At 50.7% G+C, this 21,050-nt stretch overlaps 2 protein-coding genes and 1 pseudogene across 2 annotated transcripts; all 3 read right to left on the bottom strand.

Annotated features, from left to right (window-relative positions):
* Nucleotides 1-937: 937 nt before the first annotated feature.
* On the bottom strand, nt 938-4,085 carry LOC144271241 (zona pellucida sperm-binding protein 3-like). Its single transcript, XM_077828457.1, has 9 exons — nt 3,672-4,085; nt 3,394-3,512; nt 3,200-3,303; nt 2,950-3,127; nt 2,752-2,872; nt 2,560-2,651; nt 2,329-2,471; nt 2,034-2,159; nt 938-1,071 (listed from the first exon to the last, which is right to left on the bottom strand). The coding sequence occupies exons 1-9, from the start codon at nt 4,083-4,085 to the stop codon at nt 938-940; spliced, it is 1,431 nt and encodes a 476-aa protein (XP_077684583.1).
* Nucleotides 4,086-9,231: 5,146 nt separating this feature from the next.
* Nucleotides 9,232-12,377, bottom strand: LOC144271237 (zona pellucida sperm-binding protein 3-like; annotated as a pseudogene).
* A 4,135-nt stretch (nt 12,378-16,512) lies between these two features.
* On the bottom strand, nt 16,513-19,666 carry LOC144271259 (zona pellucida sperm-binding protein 3-like). Its single transcript, XM_077828474.1, has 9 exons — nt 19,253-19,666; nt 18,473-18,591; nt 18,289-18,392; nt 18,038-18,215; nt 17,837-17,957; nt 17,645-17,736; nt 17,411-17,556; nt 17,162-17,287; nt 16,513-16,619 (listed from the first exon to the last, which is right to left on the bottom strand). The coding sequence occupies exons 1-9, from the start codon at nt 19,664-19,666 to the stop codon at nt 16,513-16,515; spliced, it is 1,407 nt and encodes a 468-aa protein (XP_077684600.1).
* Nucleotides 19,667-21,050: the final 1,384 nt, after the last annotated feature.

Genomic DNA, 21,050 nt, shown 5'->3' with positions numbered 1-21,050 from the left:
TATTTTCTTTTTACTGTACCAGGACTTTTCTAGAGCAAGGCAGGTTGGATGGAGGATGCTGGCTACAGAGGTCATCAGAGCACAGCTGCAGCGTCCCTTCCCCACACTGTAAGGGGTGTCATGCAGCAGAGTTTTCTGACCAAGATAGTGCAGGAGGTTGTTTAAGTGATGTTGGCTGGGCCACTGTATAAATAAGCCAAGCCCTATTGAACCACTGCAGGGACAGGACTATGACTAATGCCTGGCCACTGAAGTTATACCAGGGATGAGTTTGGTCCACTGGTAGCTTGTTCTCATTAGCAATAATGCTACCCTAGACTTGACCAGGTGTAAATTCCAGCTGGAGGAAGCTTATCTGCACTTGTCTGTTGAGCTTGCCAACTTTAAAATAAAATTGTTGCGTGGGGTATTGTGAGGGGCTAGTTGCCCTGACAGTGATACCCTGGTACATAGTGAGGCAGGGAGCCCCTCCCACTCCACAGCCACACTAGTTATGGCGTGGGTGTCTCCCCTCGAGGTGGAATTTATACCTTTCTATCTAGGATAGGCCTGCTGTTAGATCGGTTCTCAGCATTCTGGCTGCCTCTAGCTGTTGTCACCAGTGACTTCCAGCCATGACTCCCCCTGCAAATGAAGGCAGACTGCTTTTGCTTGGAGAAGGACTACAGGTAGCAGGTGTTAGATCCCAAGCAGCTCAGGACAGCACTGCCAACATTTCACATTAACAGCTCAACTCTGTTGCCAGGAGAGAGGCTAACTCTGCACTCATCCCCCCACTGTGTGAATAGTAATCTTTGCAGTGTCAGTTCATGAGAGGACCAGCTGGTTGAGTTACCCCCACAGCACAGAAAGCATCACTCCCACCCATTAAGAAGTCAGCACTGACCAGACTCAAGTCCATTTATGGGTTTATTTTACATGACACAGAAGGGCCAAGTCACATGACAGCACCAGCCATTGCACGGCTGCGGTTTTTGTATATGAAGCAGATGGTCAGAGTCATGGAGGCCAAACCAATAGCAGCAGCCACCAAGCTCAGCCCAAGCACCATCCCAGGAGTCTCTTCTGCACCTGTAGGAAAGATCTGTGGTTAGAATGGGAACCAGGCACTTTTCCAGCTTTAGTGAAATCGCTGGGTGTTTGCATCCTACATAAGCAAGCCAGTTATTCCCTCTTTTGTAGCCAGGCATTTGATTTTTCCCTTCTTAAGTGTAGTGCTTAGCACTTCATGGACTTTCATCTTGAATTCTCCAGTCAGTTTTGAATTCTTATCCTGTACTCCAGAGTGCAAGCTGAGAGGGGTTGCACGGTGTCAGCCACCCTTTAAGTACACTCACCCCTCTTATCTAAGAGATTAACAAAACTATTGACTAGTACCAGACCCAGGGACTGTCTGCTTAAATACACCCTCTCAGAGTCACAGCAGACCACTGATAATTACTGAGTAACATCTTTCAACCAGTTGCATCTACATGCATTTCCTTAGTTTGCTTATGAGACTCATTGGACTGATCCAAGGCTGACTAAAAAAGTCTATACACACACCTGACATCTGCTTCCCTATACTCCTTGGATTTGTGGATCAACATCCAAGACATGGATGAGATTCCCACCTTGTTAATCCTATGACCCTACTGTAATTTTCCATGTTCCCTCCTAAATCTAGCCCTCTGTTAAGGTCACTCTATTGGTTATGTGGTATGTGTTTTGTCATAACTTCCTGGAGCAGGAGTCAGGCACTTCCTGTCAAACAAGCCACCCAGATTATAAATTAGTCTCAGCCACTTTAGTGCTTCAGCCCAGCTGGGGGTGGAGTCAGGAGTGGAGGATGGAGAACTTCCCTGGATTCTAGTTTGCTTCTTTTGGGTCCTCCCCACTGGTCTGACAGCCCATAGGTTTGTCCTGGCAAAGCCATTTACTCAGTGTTCCCTTGGGTTGCAGGGCTGAGCCTGGTGGTTGGAGGGAGTTTTCACTTTTCATAAAAGGCCCAATGCCCTGAAGGGGCATGCATTACTACTATACAAGTTAAGTACCTGGTGATGCTGCCTTCCCTACTTCCATTTGTTCTTCCACAAGATTCCTGGATCCCCAATAGGCATCAGTGATGAATAGGGGTCCTACCACAACATCAGCCTCAGCCTCCCTCAGTGAGGAGTCACCTGTATTGAGGTAAGAGACGTTACTACATCCGTGTTGCTTCTTTTGTAATTCACATTGTGATAAAGCCAAGCTGAAGGTCCCTGGGTTGTCTAGCAGAACCCCCTTTTTTATTGAGAGAGACCTAAACACAACACAGCCACCTATTAACTCTGATTATATAGATCCTACCATGCCTGGAGGCCATGTCTCTCTGGAAGCGCCTCCCTGACCATCTGTCCAGAGGGTTCACTCTCCTGGACTGTCCAGCCAGCCCACAGTTCCCAGTCTCACAGCACCTGCAGATGTCTCGGGTGCCTTCCACTGGAGACCAGCTGGAACAGAACAGGAACAGTCATCGACAGTGAAGAGTTCTGTTCTAGGCTGCCTGTCACTCCCCTGATGGGGTTCTAGGCTACTCACATGTTGCCTGCTTTGCTGAAGGAACAAGCCTTGTTCAAGGGATCTGGGGCTTGCTCAGCTGCAGTGACTTTCAGATGACAGGTGATGTAGATCTGGAAGGGAAGTGGGAAGAGGGGTTAGGACCATCCCAGGGGACCCTAACAGCTGCTTAGCCTGGGGAAATCAACTTGGAGCAGAAATGTGGGCTCTCACCAAGTTCCTGGCATCTCCTGCAAACCTGAACACATCCACCATGAACTGCAGTGTGTCCTGCCTGGGCCTGGGGGATATGAAGGCCGAGGTGGTGTCATCTGATCTCCCATCCACCAGGCACCTACACACAAGAACCAAGGGTCAGTAAGAGTCCCTGATCAGTCTTGTTTTAGACTAGAAAGGGCTCCCAGCTCTTACCCATTGAAGTCAATGACAGCATAGCGGGGAGAGGAGTCCCTGTCTGGGCTCAGGGTGGCCACACAGCTGTCCACAAAGAGCCTCAAAGCCACATGGTTCCCAGTGCTGACATCAGCTTGGATATGCATGACCTCCCCCAGCTGGAATCCATCGGAGGGTCTCTCAGCACTCCAGTCATCTACAAGGCAAGTTCACAGTGAGCAGGACAGACAGGCATGGCTGGGCTCCCCTGAAGGGACCTCCCACCTACCATTCATCAGGTGCAGGGAGAAATCCAGCCTCTCCTCAGCAGACAGGGTAGAGCTGAAGGGAACCCACGTTGGCTTGATGGCTTTACTGCTCACATTGTCCTTCCTGGGAGAGGAGCAAACCTCAGTCACTGAGCCAGATCCCAGACCAGGGACTGAAAGGGAGGGAGGGGATCTGAGCATCTCAGACTCTCACCTGGGGTAGTGACACTCAATGGGAATCACAGCTGGATTGGTTCTCAGGATCATTGGGTTGCTGGCAGGGGTGGGGTTATAGTTCAGGCTTGTGCTGTAAACCAGGGAGTCTGGGGTCATCTGGGAAGGAGCAGACATGGAAGGGTTAACACTAGTACACAGAGCATTTGTAAAGTCATTCAGATGGGCCTAAGAACAAGCCATTTTTACCACATCAGACAAGGCAGGGGCAGTGATGCTAGGGATCAGTAGGGGCTCCTGACTTGCATAAATCCTTACCTGCAAGGTGCTGCCACATTCATGGAGCCCAGCTACAAAGATCACTGTGTTCTCTGCATCATTAAGGGACACGTACCGGCAGGCAGCTGGGCCAAGGCTCAGGTCAGCAGCTTTGATCAGTCTCCCCATCCCAAACAGATCTCTGTGCACAGTGATCACCATCTGAGCCTCCTCACACTGCACCATGACAGGCTGCAGCACGGACACAGCCCTGAGCTGGGAAGCATCAGCCCGAGCCCAGGGATAGGACTGGGCAAAAGAGAGAACATGGGCTTGTTGTTGAGGGGGCTCAGCCCTGGGGGTGGGTCTCCAGATGGCAGAGTCAATCCTAGAGAAATCCCAGGGATTGTAACAGGTCACCCCACTGACCACCCAGCACAGAAGAGCAAAGCCTAAGTTGTTTCTGTGACTCATCCTGCCTGCTTGCAGCAAATCCAGTATGGAGGGAAACTGTTGCTCTGGGACTTTATACTGTGACCCAGAGCCAGGTGACAGCTGTCCCAGGTAATTAACAGCCTCCCCTAATCTGCAGGTAACCGGGGCCCAATCATACCCAGTGCCCATGCCCTGAACCGGGGAAATAGCAGGGCCAATGGGAATCAGCTCCACCTGTTGGTCAGTACATCAGCTGCAGTTTGGGAAATTCCTGCCCTGTTTCGTTCAATGGAAGGCTAAGGGTGGGCTCCACCACAAAGGGACCCAGGCCCCTCAATCCCCAATTTCGGTCTGTAAGTCCTGGGTTTCGCTCCACTGTGATCCACAAACCACACAGCGGCAACGAGTCCTGAGGCACCTTATAGACTAACAGAGGTATAGGAGCATAAGCTTTTGTGGGTGAAAACCCACTTCATCGGATGCTACCCCTCTGATACAAACCATACAGCGAACTCTGTAGGTGCCCAAATTCATTCAGCAGCTCTGAAGTTTTTACAGTATAAAGTTCCCTAGGTGCCCGTGTCCCAGCCTGTGGGCACATGCCCAGCTGCCTCCCTCTGGGAGTCTGGGCACCTGTCTCCCACCTAAGGCCAGAGCTGTCCATGAGCCAGGGGAAGTTAGGCATTTAGTTGCCTACGTCGTATGCGGAGCCCAATTCACTAGCTGTGCTGTTTGTCCATGTTGACCCCATTCACAATTGCACTGGAGCAGGACGCGGTGTCCTCCTCCCATCTTTTAGCCCAGTGGTTAGAGCATTCACCTGGAACGTGGGAGACCCAGGTTTCATTCCCCCTGTCTGCTGAGGGGAGAGAAAGGATGTGAACAGGGGTCTCCCATCTCTCAGAAGAATGCTTGAACCACTGAGCTAGGGGACATTCTGATGTTGGGCTTCCTCCTACTCTCCCATTCAAGCTTTTCTGTTGAGGATAAATGATGAAAGAGGGACCAGTCTCCAGTGCTTCCGCCTCCCACTGGGCTACAGCTGCATTCCTGGTCACTTGTTCTCTCAGTCTGGCCCACCAAGTGTTCCACTGTGGATAAGTGTGAAAGTAAAATCTGTTCAAGGGGAAATTTGTGTCCTCTCTAATATCCGCATAACTCGTCAGATGAGTTCCAAAACTGGTGTTCTCCTTCCAGGGTTGGGGTGGAGTTTGCTGGGTTGAATTGTTTTCCCCAACGTGTACCCACATCTGCCCCTATATCTCCCCTCCCCAGAATGGTTTGTTTCTCAAAGCCAAGAGAGGGCCTGTCCTGGAGGGAGGATCCATGTGAAACTGAGATTCCTGGGATAGGGACTGTGACACTTCTCAGGGCAGCCAGGGCTGTGCGGCAACCTAGTTGCCACCAGCCTCCTGTATGAAGGAGCCTTGCCTGTGCCAGCTGGGTGTTAGCTCCCCAATGCAACCAGCCCATCAGCGCCTCAAGCATTCTTCTCTGGGATAGCCCAGGCCTGTGTTTTGCCTGGCAGGTTGACAATCAGTGCGCCCCAGGCTTCAAGTCCCTTCAGAGAGGGATCCAGCCCTGATCCATGCTGCTGTCTGAAATGAATGCATGAAGTGAATGTGGTCGGTTACCCTCCCTGTGCTAAGCACGAGACCACAGTCTCCTCCCAGAGGTGAGTCGAGAACCCAGGAATCCTGATTCTCTGCCAAGCAGCTGTGAAGCCCACTGACAGAAAGGTTAGGTCAAGGGGCAGAGGACTGTGTCCAAAACGGGTGAGTCCCAGGGGTGTAATTTTGGCTCCACATGACGGAATTTTTCTTTTCCCAATTTAGTGAAGGTTGTAGCAAAATTTTTATTTAGAAACTAAATTTTGCATCCCCTCTTCAAGGCACCCAAGAAAGTCAGAAAGTTGGAGGGTTGGGGGGCTGACAGCTCTACCAGCTGCAGTACCTCCAGGCAGTGAATCCACGCCTCTCACGCAGCACCAACAACTCTTAGTTTGGGAACTGGCCACTAATTTTGGCTTAGCGGCACTGAACCTCAGAATCTCCTCTATGAAATGAGGACAGGAATGATTCCTGCTGTTTGTCTAGATACAGCCAACAATATTTGGGAGGGAGAGAAACAAGCTGAGTGCAGAGAAAGAAGGTGGATTCGAGGAATGTCAGGGCCTTGGAGCTTCCCAACTAGAGGACCCATATTTTGGAGGAAGGACTGGAATTGTGCCAGAGATGGGGGAAATGTACCTATGGCATGTGGGCTGGATCTCGGCTAGTCAGAGGGGACGAGAACAGAGGGACTGTGGGCTGAAAAGCATTGAGAGAAATGGTCTGATGGTTGAGACACCACCTTAGCATGCAATAGACCAAGGATACGTTCCACACTGTGTCAAAGCCTTTCTGGGCAATCTCACTTAATCTTCCTGTGTCTTAGTCTTTTCCTGCCTTGTGGGAAAAGGGGTCAGCACACCCCTCCCCCTGGGGTTCTGTTAGGGGAATTTTTATACTGTGTGCTAGGTGCTGGCGTTAGACAGCCCCCATCACTACCTTTATAGCTTAGAGTCCCTTCCAAGTCTAGGTGCACAGGAAGCCTACAAAGGCCATTGCTCTGAAAGTGCTACATTTGTTTGAGGAAAAAGGGGCCGCTCCTTCCCCACTATCTTGCCTACCATTTTCCGTGCCCCACTGCAGCGTCACGAGGCTGAATAACCACTCCTGCAGAGAGCTTGTTCTGGGAACATACACTGTGCTGGTCCTATACCCTCCCTGGGTTTGCTGACAGCACGTCTTGTTTGTGCAGCCCTGGCTGAAATCTGCTCCCCCGCAGCTATAGGAGAGAGGTTGTGTCAAGGTTCCTTCCCCACTCTGAACTCTAAGGTACAGAAGGGGCGACCTGCATGAAAACCTCCTAAGCTTACTTTTACCAGCTTAGGTTAAAACTTCCCCAAGGTACAAACTATTTTACGTTTCGCACTTGGACTGTCGCTGCCACCATCAAGCGTCTAACCAGTATTATTATTAGGAAAGAGTCCGTTTGGAAACATCTTTCCCCCCTACCCAAATCCTCCCAAATGTTACCCCCCTTTCCTGGGAAAGGTTTGATAAAAATCCTCGCCAATTTGCATAGGTGACTACAGACCCAAACCCTTGGATCTTAAAAACAATGAAAAAGCATTCAGTTTCTTAAAAGAAGAATTTTAATAGAAGAAAAAGTAAAAAGAATCACCTCTGTAAAATCAGGATGGTAAACACCGTACAGGGTAATTAGATTCAAAACATTGAGAATCCCTCGAGGCAAAACCTTAAGTTACAAAAAGACAGAAAAACAGGAATATCTATTCCATTCAGCACAGCTTATTTTCTCAGCCATTTAAAGAACTCATAATCTAACGCATATCTAGCTAGATTACTTACTAAGTTCTAAGACTCCATTCCTGTTCTGTCCCCAGCAAAAGCATCACAGAGACAGAGACCCTTTGTTTCCCCCCCCACTCCAGCTTTGAAAGTATCTTGTCTCCTCATTGGTCATTTTGGTCAGGTGCCAGCAAGCTTAACCTAGCTTCGTAACCCTTTACAGGTAACAGGGTTTTTCCTAGGTCCAGGAGGGATTTTAAAGGTGTTTACCCTTCCCTTTACATTTATAACAGGTTGTTTGAACAAATGACGCCCCGTCACATAGCAGGGTGGGCTGTGTTCTCTACAGTGGTAGAGAGATCAAGACAGCAGAGCCCTTCAGACTGAGTCGAGCTTGCCCTGGATGCATGATCACTGATCTGCAGGTCATAGCCCAGAGCATGAGCAGAAATTGGAAGATTTTCTTAGACCGGCGTGGGCAACCGAAGGCCTGTGGGCCACATCTGGCCCATCACACCTTTTAATCCAGGCCTTGAGCTGCTGCTGGGGAGCAGGGTCAGGGGCTTGTCCCGCTCCCGTCTCACAACACCTTGATGAGCACCATTTTCCTGCAAGCAGAGTCACACTGCACAGGTGCGACCGGCATCGCTTACTCAGACTTCACTGGGCTGTTTCCAGGATTGGAACCTGCCCCTATATGGCCATACCCCCTATTCCCACAGCACCAGCCTCCTGGCCCCAGCCTCCACCCAAACTAGCCAATGATTAAGGCTAGCAGCATATGACCCTCCAGACTCTCACAACCATCCAAGGGCCACAACCATCCCAGCTACGGGGCCTGGTATGGTCACCTTGATGTGACTATCAGCAGGGCCCCTAGGAGTTGCTGTTACTGACCTGTGGAGTCCCCTCCCCCCAGCTCAGTAACATGCCTTATAGAGCCCCACTATGAATTGTTAATTTTGTGAGCGTTCATAGCCCACCATACAATTTCCATACCCAGCTGTGGCCCTCAGACCAAGAAGTTTGCCCACCCATCTTAGACCACTTTTGCCTGGTTGCATAGGGCAATGAACGGGGCTGGTCTGAACACTCACATCTAGCCCTAACCCCAACATCTCACACCAGAGGTGATTTCAGGCCATAGTGAGAAGAACTTGCAAGCCTGCTCACCTTAGACACAAGGATCAGGGGGAAGTTATCCTAGAACAGCAGTTCTCAAACTGTGGGTCATGACCCCATTTTGATAGGGTTCCTAGGGCTGTCTTAGACTGACTGGGGCTAAAGCCACAGACTGAGCCCAACTGCCCAGGGTCAAAGCCCCAGGGCTTCAGGGCTGAAGCCCTTGGGGGTTGATGCCCTAGGCCAGGACAGTAATTGTTGACCGAAGGTGAGTGTGGTGAAATGAAGTTTGAGAACCCCTGTCCTAAAGTATCACCTGAACCCACAGTCAGAGTCAGAGTCAGCAGGAACTCCCTCATGGCATCTGTTTCACTCAGAGGGCACAGTGGCTGAGGGATTTCTGTTCTCTACTGCTAGATCCCTGTAATGGTTATAGGAAGGAAATTCCCCTGCCATTTGCCTATGAGAGATACTAAGCATTTGACTCTGGGAACCTGAAGGCAGCAATCTCTGCTTTCTTCACCCTCCCATGGTCTCTCCTTTGAAGCCCATTGGTGAGTCCATGAGGGGGTTTCTGCACAAACCCCATCATTTCCAACCCCACAGTAGGGAAGGCATCTCCCTTGCCCATTAAGAATAAGTCCTAGACCAGACTCAAGTCATTGGATTTATTTACATCAGACAGAAGGTACAAGGCATGTGACTGCTCAGGCACTGGAACGGCTGCATCTTCTGTATACAAGTATCCCCAGAGTAATGAAGGCCAGTGCAATGGCAGCTGCCACTGAGATCAGCCCAGCTGTAGAAGAGAATTCTACAAGAGGAAGAACACATGGTTAAAACTGCAGCTAGTTGCTTTTCCAGCAACCTCTCCAAAAATCCACCATGGACTTCCGGGGTACATGAGTGAAGGCCACAGTTAATAAAATGGGGGATTTTATTTGAGCTCTGTGGTAGGGCCATATTTGGAGTTGGTCTACTAGAAGTGGCCAGAGCAGGAGATCAGCACCTCTTTATAAATCCCACTAGATAATAGGTTGCAGGTCTCAGGCCACACAACTGGTGTCCCAGCAGATAAGCCCAGGCTACAGTGGTCGATGGTCTAACCAGAGCCAGTCAATGTCGTACCATCTCACCGAGGAGCCCTCCTTGAGCCAAGGTTACTCATTACCAACAACCCCTCCTGGGGCTAAGGGATTCTTACAGCTGATCTTGTAAGAATCATTTCTTCCATCCTTTAGATCAACTTTTCCAAGCCACCCTAATGTAGATTAATAAGTGACAGTAGAGGCACCATGAGACTTATTCTTCATTAGAACTAGTTACCCACTGATGCTGCCTTCTCTGCTTCCATTTGACCAGTTAAGAGATCCCTTGATCAGCATCCAAGATGATTAGGGGTCCTACCACAACATTAGCCTCAGCTTCTCTCACAAAGGGGTCACCTGTATTGGGAAAGAAGCACTACTAGAAAACCAATACATGTCAGGTTAGTCTCATCCATCCCATTTTGGGTGGAAGATCCCCCAGGAACAGTCTGTTGGAGTTAGCTAGACATCTTCCCAGGTGAAGTGGCCTCCAGGCATGGTAGGTTCTGTGCCTACATCTCTCTGGAAGCGCCTCCCTGACCATATGTCCAGAGGGTTCACTCTCCTGGACTGTCCAGCCAGCCCACAGTTCCCAGTCTCACAGCACCTGCAGATGTCTCGGGTGCCTTCCACTGGAGACCAGCTAGAACAGAACAGAAACAGTCATCTACAGTGAAGAGTTCTGTTCTAGGCTGCCTGTCACTCCCCTGATGGGGTTCTAGGCTACTCACATGTTGCCTGCTTTGTTGAAGGAACAAGCCTTGTTCAAGGGATCTGGGGCTTGCTCAGCTGCAGTGACTTTCAGATGACAGGTGATGTAGATCTGGAACGGAAGTGGGAAGAGGGGTTAGGACCATCCCAGGGGACACTAACAGCTGCTTAGCATGGGGAAATCAACTTGGAGCAGAAATGTGGGCTCTCACCAAGTTCCTGGTATCTCCTGCAAACCTGAACACATCCACCATGAACTGCAGCGTGTCCTGCCTGGGCCTGAGGGATACGAAGGCCGAGGTGGTGTCATCTGATCTCCCATCCACCAGGCACCTACACACAAGAATCAAGGGTCAGTAAGAGTCCCTGATCAGTCTTGTTTTAGACTAGAAAGGGCTCCCAGCTCTTACCCATTGAAGTCAGTGACAGCATAGCGGGGAGAGGAGTCCCTGTCTGGGCTCAGGGTGGCCACACAGCTGTCCACACTGGGAACCATGTGGCTCTGAGGCTCTTTGTGGACATCAGCTTGGATATGCATGACCTCCCCCAGCTGGAATCCATTGGAGGGTCTCTCAGCACTCCAGTCATCTGCAAGGCAAGTTCACAGTGAGCAGGACAGACAGGGCAGGGCTCAGGTCCCCTGAAGGCTCCTCCCACCTACCATTCATCAGGTGCAGGGAGAAATCCAGCCTCTCCTCAGCAGACGGTGGAGCTGAAGGGAACCCATGTTGGCTTGATGGCTTTACTGCTCACATTGTCCTTCCTGGGAGGAGGAGCAAACCTCAGTCACTGAGCCAGATCCCAGACCAGGGACTGAAGGGGAGGGAGGGAGGAAGGGGATCTGAGCATCTCAGACTCTCACCTGGGGTAGTGACACTCAATGGGAATCACAGCTGGATTGGTTCTCAGGATCACTGGGTTGCTGGCAGGGGTGGGGTTATAGTTCCGGCTTGTGCTGTAAACCAGGGAGTCTGGGGTCATCTGGGAAGGAGCAGACATGGAAGGGTTAACACTAGTACACAGAGTATTTGTAAAGTCATTCAGATGAGCCCAAGAACAAGCCTCAGCTAGATAGAAAACTCGAGCTCAAGTTTTCCAACCAGTGCCCAGTCAACTGGCAACTGCCTTTGGAAGGACTGGACACTAGAAGCAGGGGATTTCAGAGCTCAGTCTGCTAGAGCAGCCATCGGAAGACAAGCACCACAGTAGTGCCATTTTACACAACTCTGCTCACTGGTTTCCTCTGTGCAGGTTGTGAAGGAATCTCAGACAGTAAAACCCCCAGGGTTAACCTATTAAACACCAATCAGTTTATTCAGTTGCAGACTCCTGTCTGTGGAGTCTCCAGACAGTCTTTGGACAGGTGTGTCTAGAAGTAAAGTCTGTCTGAGCCACCAGAGCACCCTCTTCAGACTCCACTGGTGAGCCTGCTCCAGGAGCTGAGCAGGCCAGAATTCTTTGCCTGGTGCATGAGATTGAAGCGAAGAAGAAGCACCCAGGAAAAACCAGGGAGCTTATCAATAAGATGGACAAAAATCCCACCCACTGTTCTCTCCTGCTGCCCCATTTTTACCCCATCAGACAAGACGGGTAGTGATGCTAAGGATCAGTAGGGGCTCCTGGCTTGCATAAATCCTTACCTGCAAGGTGCTGCCACATTCATGGAGCCCAGCTACAAAGATCACTGTGTTCTCTGCAGCATTAAGGGATGTGTACCTGCAGGCAGCTGGGCCAAGGCTCAGGTCAGCAGCTTTGATCAGTCTCCCCATCCCAAACAGATCCCTGTGCACAGTGATCACCATCTGAGCCTCCTCACACTGCACCATGACAGGCTGCAGTACAGACACAGCCCTGAGCTGGGAAGCATCAGCCCAAGCCCAGGGGGAGGGCTGGGCAAGAGAAGGCGCATGGGCTTGCCGTCAAGGGGGCTCAGACCTGGGGGTGGGTCTCCAGATGGCAGAGTCACTCCTAGAAAAATCCCAGGGATTGTAACAGGTCACCCCACTGACCACCCAGCACAGAAGAGCAAAGCCCAGGCTGTTTCTGTACCCCATCCTGCCTGCTTGCAGCAACCCCAGTATGGAGGAAACTGCTGCTCTGGGGCTTTATACTGTGACCCAGAGCCAGGTGACAGCTGTCCCAGGTAATTAACACCCTCCCCTAATCTGCAGGTAACCAGGGCCCAATCATACCCAGTGCCCATGCCCTGAACCAGGGAAATAGGAGGGCCAATGGGAATCAGCTCCACCTGTTGGTCAGTACATCAGCTGCAGTTTGGGAAATTCCTGCCCTGTTGCATTCAATGGAAGGCTAAGGGTGGGCTCCACCACAAAGGGACCCAGGCCCCTTAATCCCCAATTTAGGCCTGTAAATCCTGGGTTTGGCTCCACTGTGATCTACAAATCGCACAGCGGCAAAGAATCCTGAAGCACCTTATAGACTAACAGAGGTATTGGAGCATAAGCTTTCATGGGTGAATACCCACTTCGTCGGATGCTACCCCTCTGATACAAACCATACAGCAAACTCTGTAGGTGCCCAAACACTTCTCAGGGCAGCCAGGGCTGTGCGGCAACCTAGTTGCCACCAGCCTCCTGTATGAAGGAGCCTTGCCTGTGCCAGCTGGGTGTTAGCTCCCCAGTGCAACCAGCCCATCAGCGCCTCAAGCATTCTTCTCTGGGATAGCCCAGCCCTGTGTTTTGCCTGGCAGGTTGACAATCAATGCGCCCCAGGCTTCAAGTCCCTTCAATGTGGGATCCAGCCCTGATCACTGGAGATCCACAGAAATCCCAGACCTTCTGTTGCTAAAGGACAGGGCGTCCCCCTTTACCAGTTTGGCGTTAGCTCACCGCTCTTGTATCACGCACAACGCTTCAGCCGAATTCTAAAGCAAAAGGAGATTTATTTAAGACAGAATAGTCACATAAAAATGGTGTGAGAGCTGGAAACAAACGGCTAGCTGTGAAACAAAATCATAACTCGCGTTCTGGAGCCTATGCTTAACTAACCAGTTATTCTCCAGTCTCGAAAAGTGTCTCTCACCGAAGTTCTCTCCAGCATTTTCAGCTAAGCCTGGCTGAGACTCCTTTTTCATGACACCAACTCGCTGTCAGTTTACTTCCTAGGCATCTGATGTCGGGGTGTCTTTTTGCTCCTCAAATACACCAGAATGCACCTTTGATGTTTACCTCTAGCTAGGGTTCCCCCTCCAATGTTGACTTCATCCTGTTAGTTTCTTTCTGAAGTCTCTGCCAGCTCCTCATTAGCTGGCTGGAGGAGTTTGTCTCAAGATGCACTACCTTTGAGAGGCCTGCTTCATCTACAAGGCCTACAGATCGTAATTTTCAGTGCTCCTTGCATACTTCCCATACCTACATCTCACAAAAGTTATGATGACCTGTGTGACCCGAGGCTTCATTCGAGACCTTACATGACATTCTTTTGGTGAACCCAGGGGGTCCCTGTGCCCCGGTGTCTCCCAGTACCCTCTGTCAGTTGGCATCATGAGGTTCTTGGGGCAGAGGTACCCCTGTGGGAATCTAGTGGCCTGCACCAGGGGCAAGCTCCAAAAGCTAGTCCATATGAAGTTATTCAACTTTATCTCTGGTTTGATGGAGCAACGAATGGGACTGCTGCGAGCCCTGCATGGAATGACAGTGTGCCCAGAGGGAGACAGACACTTGTTCTCAACACCATACCTGTGGGGAGCCCATGGGATGGCATGCAACTGGTCCATTCCACTGACAGCTCTTAATACGTATTTGTTCCTGCAGAACTAATAACTGATTAAGGCTTCATTGCCCTATACTAGGGCAAGGCAGCTCTCATGCTCCGGCATGTTAGAGCTAAGCTAACTGAGAGGTTACATCATGTTCGCCCTGGGTAAGCTAGAAATAAAACCCAGGTCTCTCCAGATGACCCCAGCCACAGCCGTGCATGAATGAATGAATGCATGGAGTGAATGTGGTCGGTTACCTTCCCTGTGCTACGCACGAGACCACAGTCTCCTCCCACAGCTGGGTCGAGAACCCAGGAATCCTGATTCTCTGCCAAGCAGCTGTGAAGCCCACTGACAGAAAGGTTAGGTCAAGGGGCAGAGGACTGTGTCCAAACCAGGTGAGTCCCAGGGGTGTAATTTTGGCTCCACATGATGGAATTGCTCTTTTCCCAGTTTAGTGAAGGTTGTAGCAAAATTTCTATTTAAAAATCAGATTTGGCATCCCCTCTTCAAGGCACCCGAGAAAGCCAGAAAACTGGCAGGTCAGGGCCTGACAGCTCTACCAGCTGCAGTACCTCCAGGCATTGAATCCACGCCCCTCATGCAGCACCAACTCCTCTTCATTTGGGAACTGGCCACTAATTTTGGCTTAGCAGCACTGAACCTTAGAGTCTCCTCTGTGAAATGAGGACAGGAATGATTCCTGCTGTTTGTCTAGATCCAGCCAACAATATTTGGGAGGGAGAGAAACAAGCTGAGTGCAGAGAAAGGAGGGGGATTTGAAGGATGTCAGGGTCTTGGATCTTCCCAACTAGAGGACCCATATTTTAGAGGAAGGGCTGGAGTTGTGCCAGAGGCAGGGGGAAATGTACCTACGGCTGAGGGCTGGATCTCAGCTAGTCAGAGGGGACAAGAACAGAGGGAATTTGGGAATATGGGCTGAAAAGCATTGAGAGACATGGTCTGATGGTTGAGACACCACCTTGGCATGCAAGAGACCAAGGTTAAATTCCACATTGTGCCAAAGCCTTCCTGGGCAACCTCACTTAATAACCCTGTCTTTTCCCCCCTTGTATGAAAGGTGGTCAGCATTCCCCTACTCCCAGGGCATTGGGGGAGTCATTGGACACTGTAGATGAGGTGCTCTGACCTTAGACAGTCCCTGTCAGGACCTTACTCGCTCAGAGTCCCTTCCACTTGCAGGTGCACAGCAAGCCTCCAAGGGCCCCTGCTCAGAGAGCTGCATGTGTTGGAGGAAAGAGGCTGCTCCTGCCCCCTGCAGCATCACCCGGGAGAGGGTGAATAACCACTCCGGCAGAGAGCTTGTTCTGGGAACATACACGCTGCTGCTCCCTTTGCTCTCCTCTGGCCTGCTGAGGATGTTTATTTGTGCAACCCTGGCCTTGGATCTGCTCCCCACACAGCTAAAGGGCAGATGTTGAGGAAGTGACATCCTGTCCTAGAGCAGGGTTGGCTGTGTTGTCTCTACCACTGTAGAGAACTAGATAGAGCCCTTTACACTTGGGTTTGAGTAGAGGCTGCATGATCGTTGTTGTACAGGCCTCACTACACTGCAGGTAAGGGCACAGAAACTGGAAAGTTTTTTTTCAGACACTTTCTGCCTAGGCCTGGTGGCAAGAGAACAGGGCTAGCCTGCAGAACTAACTAGCCTGAGCCTAAAGAGTTCACCCCAGCCATGATTTCAGTCCATGGTGAGAACAATTTGTCTGAAGTGCCCCGATCCTTCTCTCTAAGGTGAGTAGTTACCCTAGAGCAGCAGTTCTTAAACTGCAGGTTAGGATCCCAAAGTGGGTCACCACCCCATTTTAATGGGTTTGCCAAGGCTGTGTTAGACTGGCTCAAACTAAAGTTGCCAACTGAGCCCCAGTGCCCAGGGCCAAAGCACAAGGGCGTCAGCCCTGTTTGGCAGGTCTCAGTCTTTTGCCCTAGGCAGTGGGGCTCAGGTTACAGCCCCTGCTCCCCAGGGTAAGCCCTGGGGGTTTGACCCCCTGGGCCAGGGCAGTAGTTGGACAACGGGGATTGCAGTGCAATGAAGTTTAAAAACCCTTGCCCTAGAGCATCACCTAAAGCCAGCCATGGAGTCAGTAGGAACTCCCTCATGGCATCTGTTTCACTCAGAGGGCCCAGTGGCTGGGGGGATTTGTGTTCTCTCTACTGCAAGAGCCCTGTAATGGTTACAGGTGCCAGATGGACAGTTCAGATGGAGGGAAATCCCCCTGCCATTTGCCTCTGGGAACCGGAAGGCAGCAATCTCTGCTTTCTTCACCCTCACATGATCTCTCCCCATGCAGCCCCATGGGTGTGTCCATAATGTGGTTGGTGCATCAACCACACCATTTCCTTCCCCACAGAAGGGAAGGCATCTCCCTTGCCCATTAATACATCACAGACCAGAATCAAGTCACTGGGGTTTATTTACATTAGACAGAAGGTACAAGGCATGTGACTGCTCAGGCACTGGAACGGCTGCATCTTCTGTATACGAGTATCCCCAGAGTAATAAAGGCCAGTGCAATGGCAGCTGCCACTGAGATCAGCCCAGCTGTAGAAGAGAATCCTACAAGAGGAAGGACACATGGTTAAAACTGCAGCTAGTTGCTTCTCCAGCAACCTCTCCTCTCCAAAAATCTACCAGGGACTCGCTGGGTACATGAGTGAAGGCCACATTTTATTAACTGGGGGATTTTTTATTTGAGCTGTATTGTAGGGCTGTGTTTTTTGAAGTGTTTTATAGCCATACATATTGGAGTTTGTCTACTAGAAGTGGCTGGAGCAGGAGATCAGCACCTCTTTATAAATCCCACTGGATAATAGGTTGCAGGTCTCAGGTCACACAACTGATGTCCCAGCAGATAAGCCCAGGCTACAGTGGCCGACAGTCCTATGTGACTGGCTCTGGTTGGACCCTCTCAACAAGGAGCCCTTCTTGAGTCTTGTTGACTCATTATTAACACTCCCTCCTTGGACTAAGGGATTCTTACAACTGACTTCATAAAACTCATTTCTTCCATCTTTTAGAGCATCTTTTCCCAGCAAACCTAATGTAGATTAGTAGTGACAATAGAGGCACCATGAGACTTGTTCATTAGAACTAGTTACCCTCTGATGCTGCCTTCTCTGCTTCCATTTGAGCAACTGAGAGATCTCTTGATCCTTGATCAGTATCCAAGATGATTATGGGTCCTACCACAACATCAGCCTCAGCTTCCCTCACCAAGGGCTCACCTGTATTGGGAGAGAAGCACTATTAGAAAACCAATCCATCCCATTTTGGGTGGAAGATCCCCCAGGAACAGTCTGTTGGAGTAAGCCAGACATCTTCCCAGGTGAAGTGGGCACAGAACCTACCATGCCTGGAGGCCACATCTCTCTGGAAGCGCCTCCCTGACCATCTGTCCAGAGGGCTGCCTCTCCCAGACTGTCCTCCAAGGAATGCACAGTTCCCAGTCTCACAGCACCTGCAGATGTCTCTGGTGCCTTCCACTGGAGACCAGCTGGAACAGAACAGGAACAGACATCTACAGTGAAGAGTTCTGTTCTAGGCTGCCTGTCACTCCCCTGATGGGGTTCTAGGCTACTCACATGTTGCCTGCTTTGCTGAAGGAACAAGCCTTGTTCAAGGGATCTGGGGCTTGCTCAGCTGCAGTGACTTTCAGATGACAGGTGATGTAGATCTGGAAGGGAAGTGGGAAGAGGGGTTAGGACCATCCCAGGGGACCCTAACAGCTGCTTAGCTTGGGGAAATTGACTTGGAGCAGAAATGTGGGCTCTCACCAAGTTCCTGGCATCTCCTGCAAACCTGAACACATCCACCATGAACTGCAATGTGTCCTGCCTGGGCCTGGGGGATATGAAGGCCGAGGTGGTGTCATCGGATCTCCCATCCACCAGGCACCTACACACAAGAACTCTGGTTAGTAAGATCCCCACAGACTTGAGGTAGATTCTAGACTAGAAAGGGCTCCCAGCTCTTACCCATTGAAGTCAATGACAGAATAGCGAGGAGAGGAGTCCCTGTCTGGGCTCAGGGTGGCCACACAGCTGTCCACAAAGAGCCTCAAAGCCACATGGTTCCCAGTGCTGACATCAGCTTGGATATGCATGACCTCCCCCAGCTGGAATCCATTGGAGGGTCTCTCAGCACTCCAGTCATCTGCAAGGCAAGTTCACAGTGAGCAGGACAGACAGGGCAGGGCTCAGCTCCCCTGAAGGGACCTTCCACCTACCATTCATCAGGTGCAGGGAGAAATCCAGCCTCTCCTCAGCAGACAGGGTGGAGCTGAAAGGAACCCATGTTGGCTTGATGGCTTTACTGCTCACATTGTCCTTCCTGGGAGGAGGAGCAAACCTCAGTCACTGAGCCAGATTCCAGAAGGGGAGAGAGGGGATCTGAGCATCTCAGACTCTCACCTGGGGTAGTGACACTCAATGGGAATCACAGCTGGATTGGTTCTCAGGATCACTGGGTTGCTGGCAGGGGTGGGGTTATAGTTCAGGCTTGTGCTGTAAACCAGGGAGTCCGGGGTCATCTGGAAGGAGGGGACATTGGACCGATTAAGGGCAAGGAGTTCAGCTGAGAGCTGAGAATTTAAGACAGTTCTCCAGGAAGTGGGCATGTCTTCCAACAAGTAGTTCCTGTGCTCATTCTGCTGGAGCAGCCATCGAAATACTGGAGCTATGGTCGTGCCCCCTTCGCATGACTATTCACGCATTTCCTCTGTGCCTATTCTGAGGCATGTGCCATACAGTAACTGCGCCCCCCCCCCCCCCCGCATGTAAAACACACTCACTCCACTTCTCAAGTTACTGCGCTACCAGAGTACAGAAACACATTCAGCTGCCTCCTTCCCATCTACAGGGTTTGGAGAGCTCACAGAATTCAGTGAGCCAAAGTGGGCTTTACTGGCAGTCAAAGTCCCTGGCTCGGACTGAGCACAAGGGTCCACTGGTGAAATCTGACAGAGCCACCATGGCTCACTCCCCATGCATGCTCTTAAACCTCCTTTTGGAGCATAAAGGCATGAAATAGTTCTCAACTGTAAGGAGACTGAAGACTAAGGGAAAAAAAAGACACCTTCCCCTCCAAGAAATAGCTAGCGGCTCAGTAACTGAGCCAAGACCCTGTGCAGCACTGTTACCCTTTTTAATCTCACAAATAGGAAGCTCCTGGTTTCTATGAAGCTGCCTTACCTGCAAGGTGCTGCCACATTCATGGAGCCCAGCTGCAAAGGTCACAGTGTTCTCTGCAGCATTAAGAGATGTGTACCTGCAGGTGGCCTGGCCAAGGCTCAGGTCAGCAGCTTTGATCAGTCTCCCCATCCCAAACAGATCCCTGTGCACAGTGATCACCATCTGAGCCTCCTCACACTGCACTGTGACAGGCTGCAGCAGGGACACAGCCCTGAGCTGGGAAGCATCAACCCGAGCCCAGGGGGAGGGCTGGGCAAGAGAAGGCACATGGGCTTGTCCTTGAGGGGGCTCAGCTCTGGGGGTGGGTCTCCAGATGGCTGAGTCAATCCTAGAGAAATCCCAGGGATTGTAACAGGTCACCCCACTGACCACCCAGCACAGAAGAGCAAAGCCCAGGCTACCTCTGTACCCCATCCTGCCTACCAGTAGCAAACCCAGTATGGGGAGAATCTCCTGCTGTGGGCCTTTTATACCCTGCACCTAAAGCCAGTTCACAGCTGCTCCAGGTAATGAACACCCTCCCCTAGACTGCAAGCAGCTGGGGCCCAATCACATCCACTACCCATCCCTGGAGCAGGGAAATGGGAGGACCAATGGGAATCAGCTCCACCTGTTGGTCAGTTCATCAGTTGTATTCTGGGAGATTCCTGTGAGGTTTCATTCAATTAAATCTGACACATTTTGTCGTGGATGTGAAACATCAGCTGTGCAGAGTCTGCAATGCTGATACTCAATTCCAAAGGGGATTTTTATTATGGAGCAGTGATCGCTGCATCATGGTTACGTTTGAAACCCACTCTCTGTTTAAATTCCTGGTCTCTGAATTTTGCCTCTTATCTGAACTTGGCGTTGATAGTCAGATCAGCTCCCAAACTGGCATTCTAGTTCAGCGGCTGAGGTGCATTTTGGGATGCCAACTTGAGTTCATTTGACCAAATGGTTTGCCAGCCACAGCTCTCCCAAATGGCCTGCTTTTAAATTTTGAGTATGCTGTTTGAACAATCTGATCATGATATTTTTGCACAGCTAAGAAATGATCAGGGAGGGATCCCCGTGAAACGGAGATCATTGGGTTACCCCTGCTGAAGGCTAATGTCCAGTCCAAAGAACAAGTCCCAAAACTTAGCCTATCCAAAATCATTCTGTTTTATTTCTGGTCCTGGGGAAGAGCCCAGGGGTTTTCTGGGAGCCATGCATGCTGTGCCTGTATGCACAGATAAACACAGGATTCCTCTTTCAACCAGGGGACAGGGCACTGGGCTAGGAACCATGACCCAGCTCCTCATAGGTAGTTAGGCTCAGTGGAAGTTAGGAGCCTAAATACCTTGGAAGAACTGGGCCCAGGAGACTGTAAGTTCAAGATTTGTTGCTTCCAGCGATGGCTGTTCATATTTATGTGTATTTATACTTGACTAGCTTCCTCCGCATGCACTAGGGGAGACAGGTCTCATTCTCCCCTGTTTTATAGGTAACGTCACCAAGAGGCTGCACAATGGTCCTCTTGGGAAAGGTCACATTTATATCTAGGTCATTAATATGGCAGACCTGAGTGTCATCCACTGAGCCAGGCTGTCTATTGAAGCGAACATCCGAAGCATGTGGTTGGTTGTCCTGTCTGTAGCCACGGTTCTAACCACTAGAGAACACTTCCATTCCTGACACAAGCAGCCTGAATCTCATGCTGTCTAACCAACCGTTGAACAGTCCACTTATACGGTGGATTAGCTGAATGAGCAGAGGGCCACGGGCTGGTTCTAAAGGGCCTGCGTTAAATTGGATGCCGATCATGGTTGGGCAT

The sequence above is a fragment of the Eretmochelys imbricata genome, chromosome 10 (genome assembly GCF_965152235.1).
Source record: "Eretmochelys imbricata isolate rEreImb1 chromosome 10, rEreImb1.hap1, whole genome shotgun sequence".
Lineage (NCBI taxonomy): Eukaryota > Metazoa > Chordata > Testudines > Cheloniidae > Eretmochelys > Eretmochelys imbricata.
Note: the sequence above shows the minus strand (reverse complement) of the source record. Positions and strands in the feature narration are given on the sequence as shown.

Excerpts from the sequence above, each read along its gene's own strand:
- LOC144271241 (XM_077828457.1), bottom strand. The coding sequence starts at position 4,085 with ATGAGTCACAGAAACAACTTAGGCTTTGCTCTTCTGTGCTGGGTGGTC. Across the intron at positions 3,304-3,393 it reads ATTGAGTGTCACTACCCCAG|GAAGGACAATGTGAGCAGTA; the intron begins GTGAGAGTCTGA and ends CTCCTCTCCCAG. Across the intron at positions 2,472-2,559 it reads TTCAGCAAAGCAGGCAACAT|CTGGTCTCCAGTGGAAGGCA; the intron begins GTGAGTAGCCTA and ends GTTCTGTTCCAG.
- LOC144271259 (XM_077828474.1), bottom strand. The coding sequence starts at position 19,666 with ATGGGGTACAGAGGTAGCCTGGGCTTTGCTCTTCTGTGCTGGGTGGTC. Across the intron at positions 18,393-18,472 it reads ATTGAGTGTCACTACCCCAG|GAAGGACAATGTGAGCAGTA; the intron begins GTGAGAGTCTGA and ends TCCTCCTCCCAG. Across the intron at positions 17,958-18,037 it reads TCTGTCATTGACTTCAATGG|GTGCCTGGTGGATGGGAGAT; the intron begins GTAAGAGCTGGG and ends TCTTGTGTGTAG.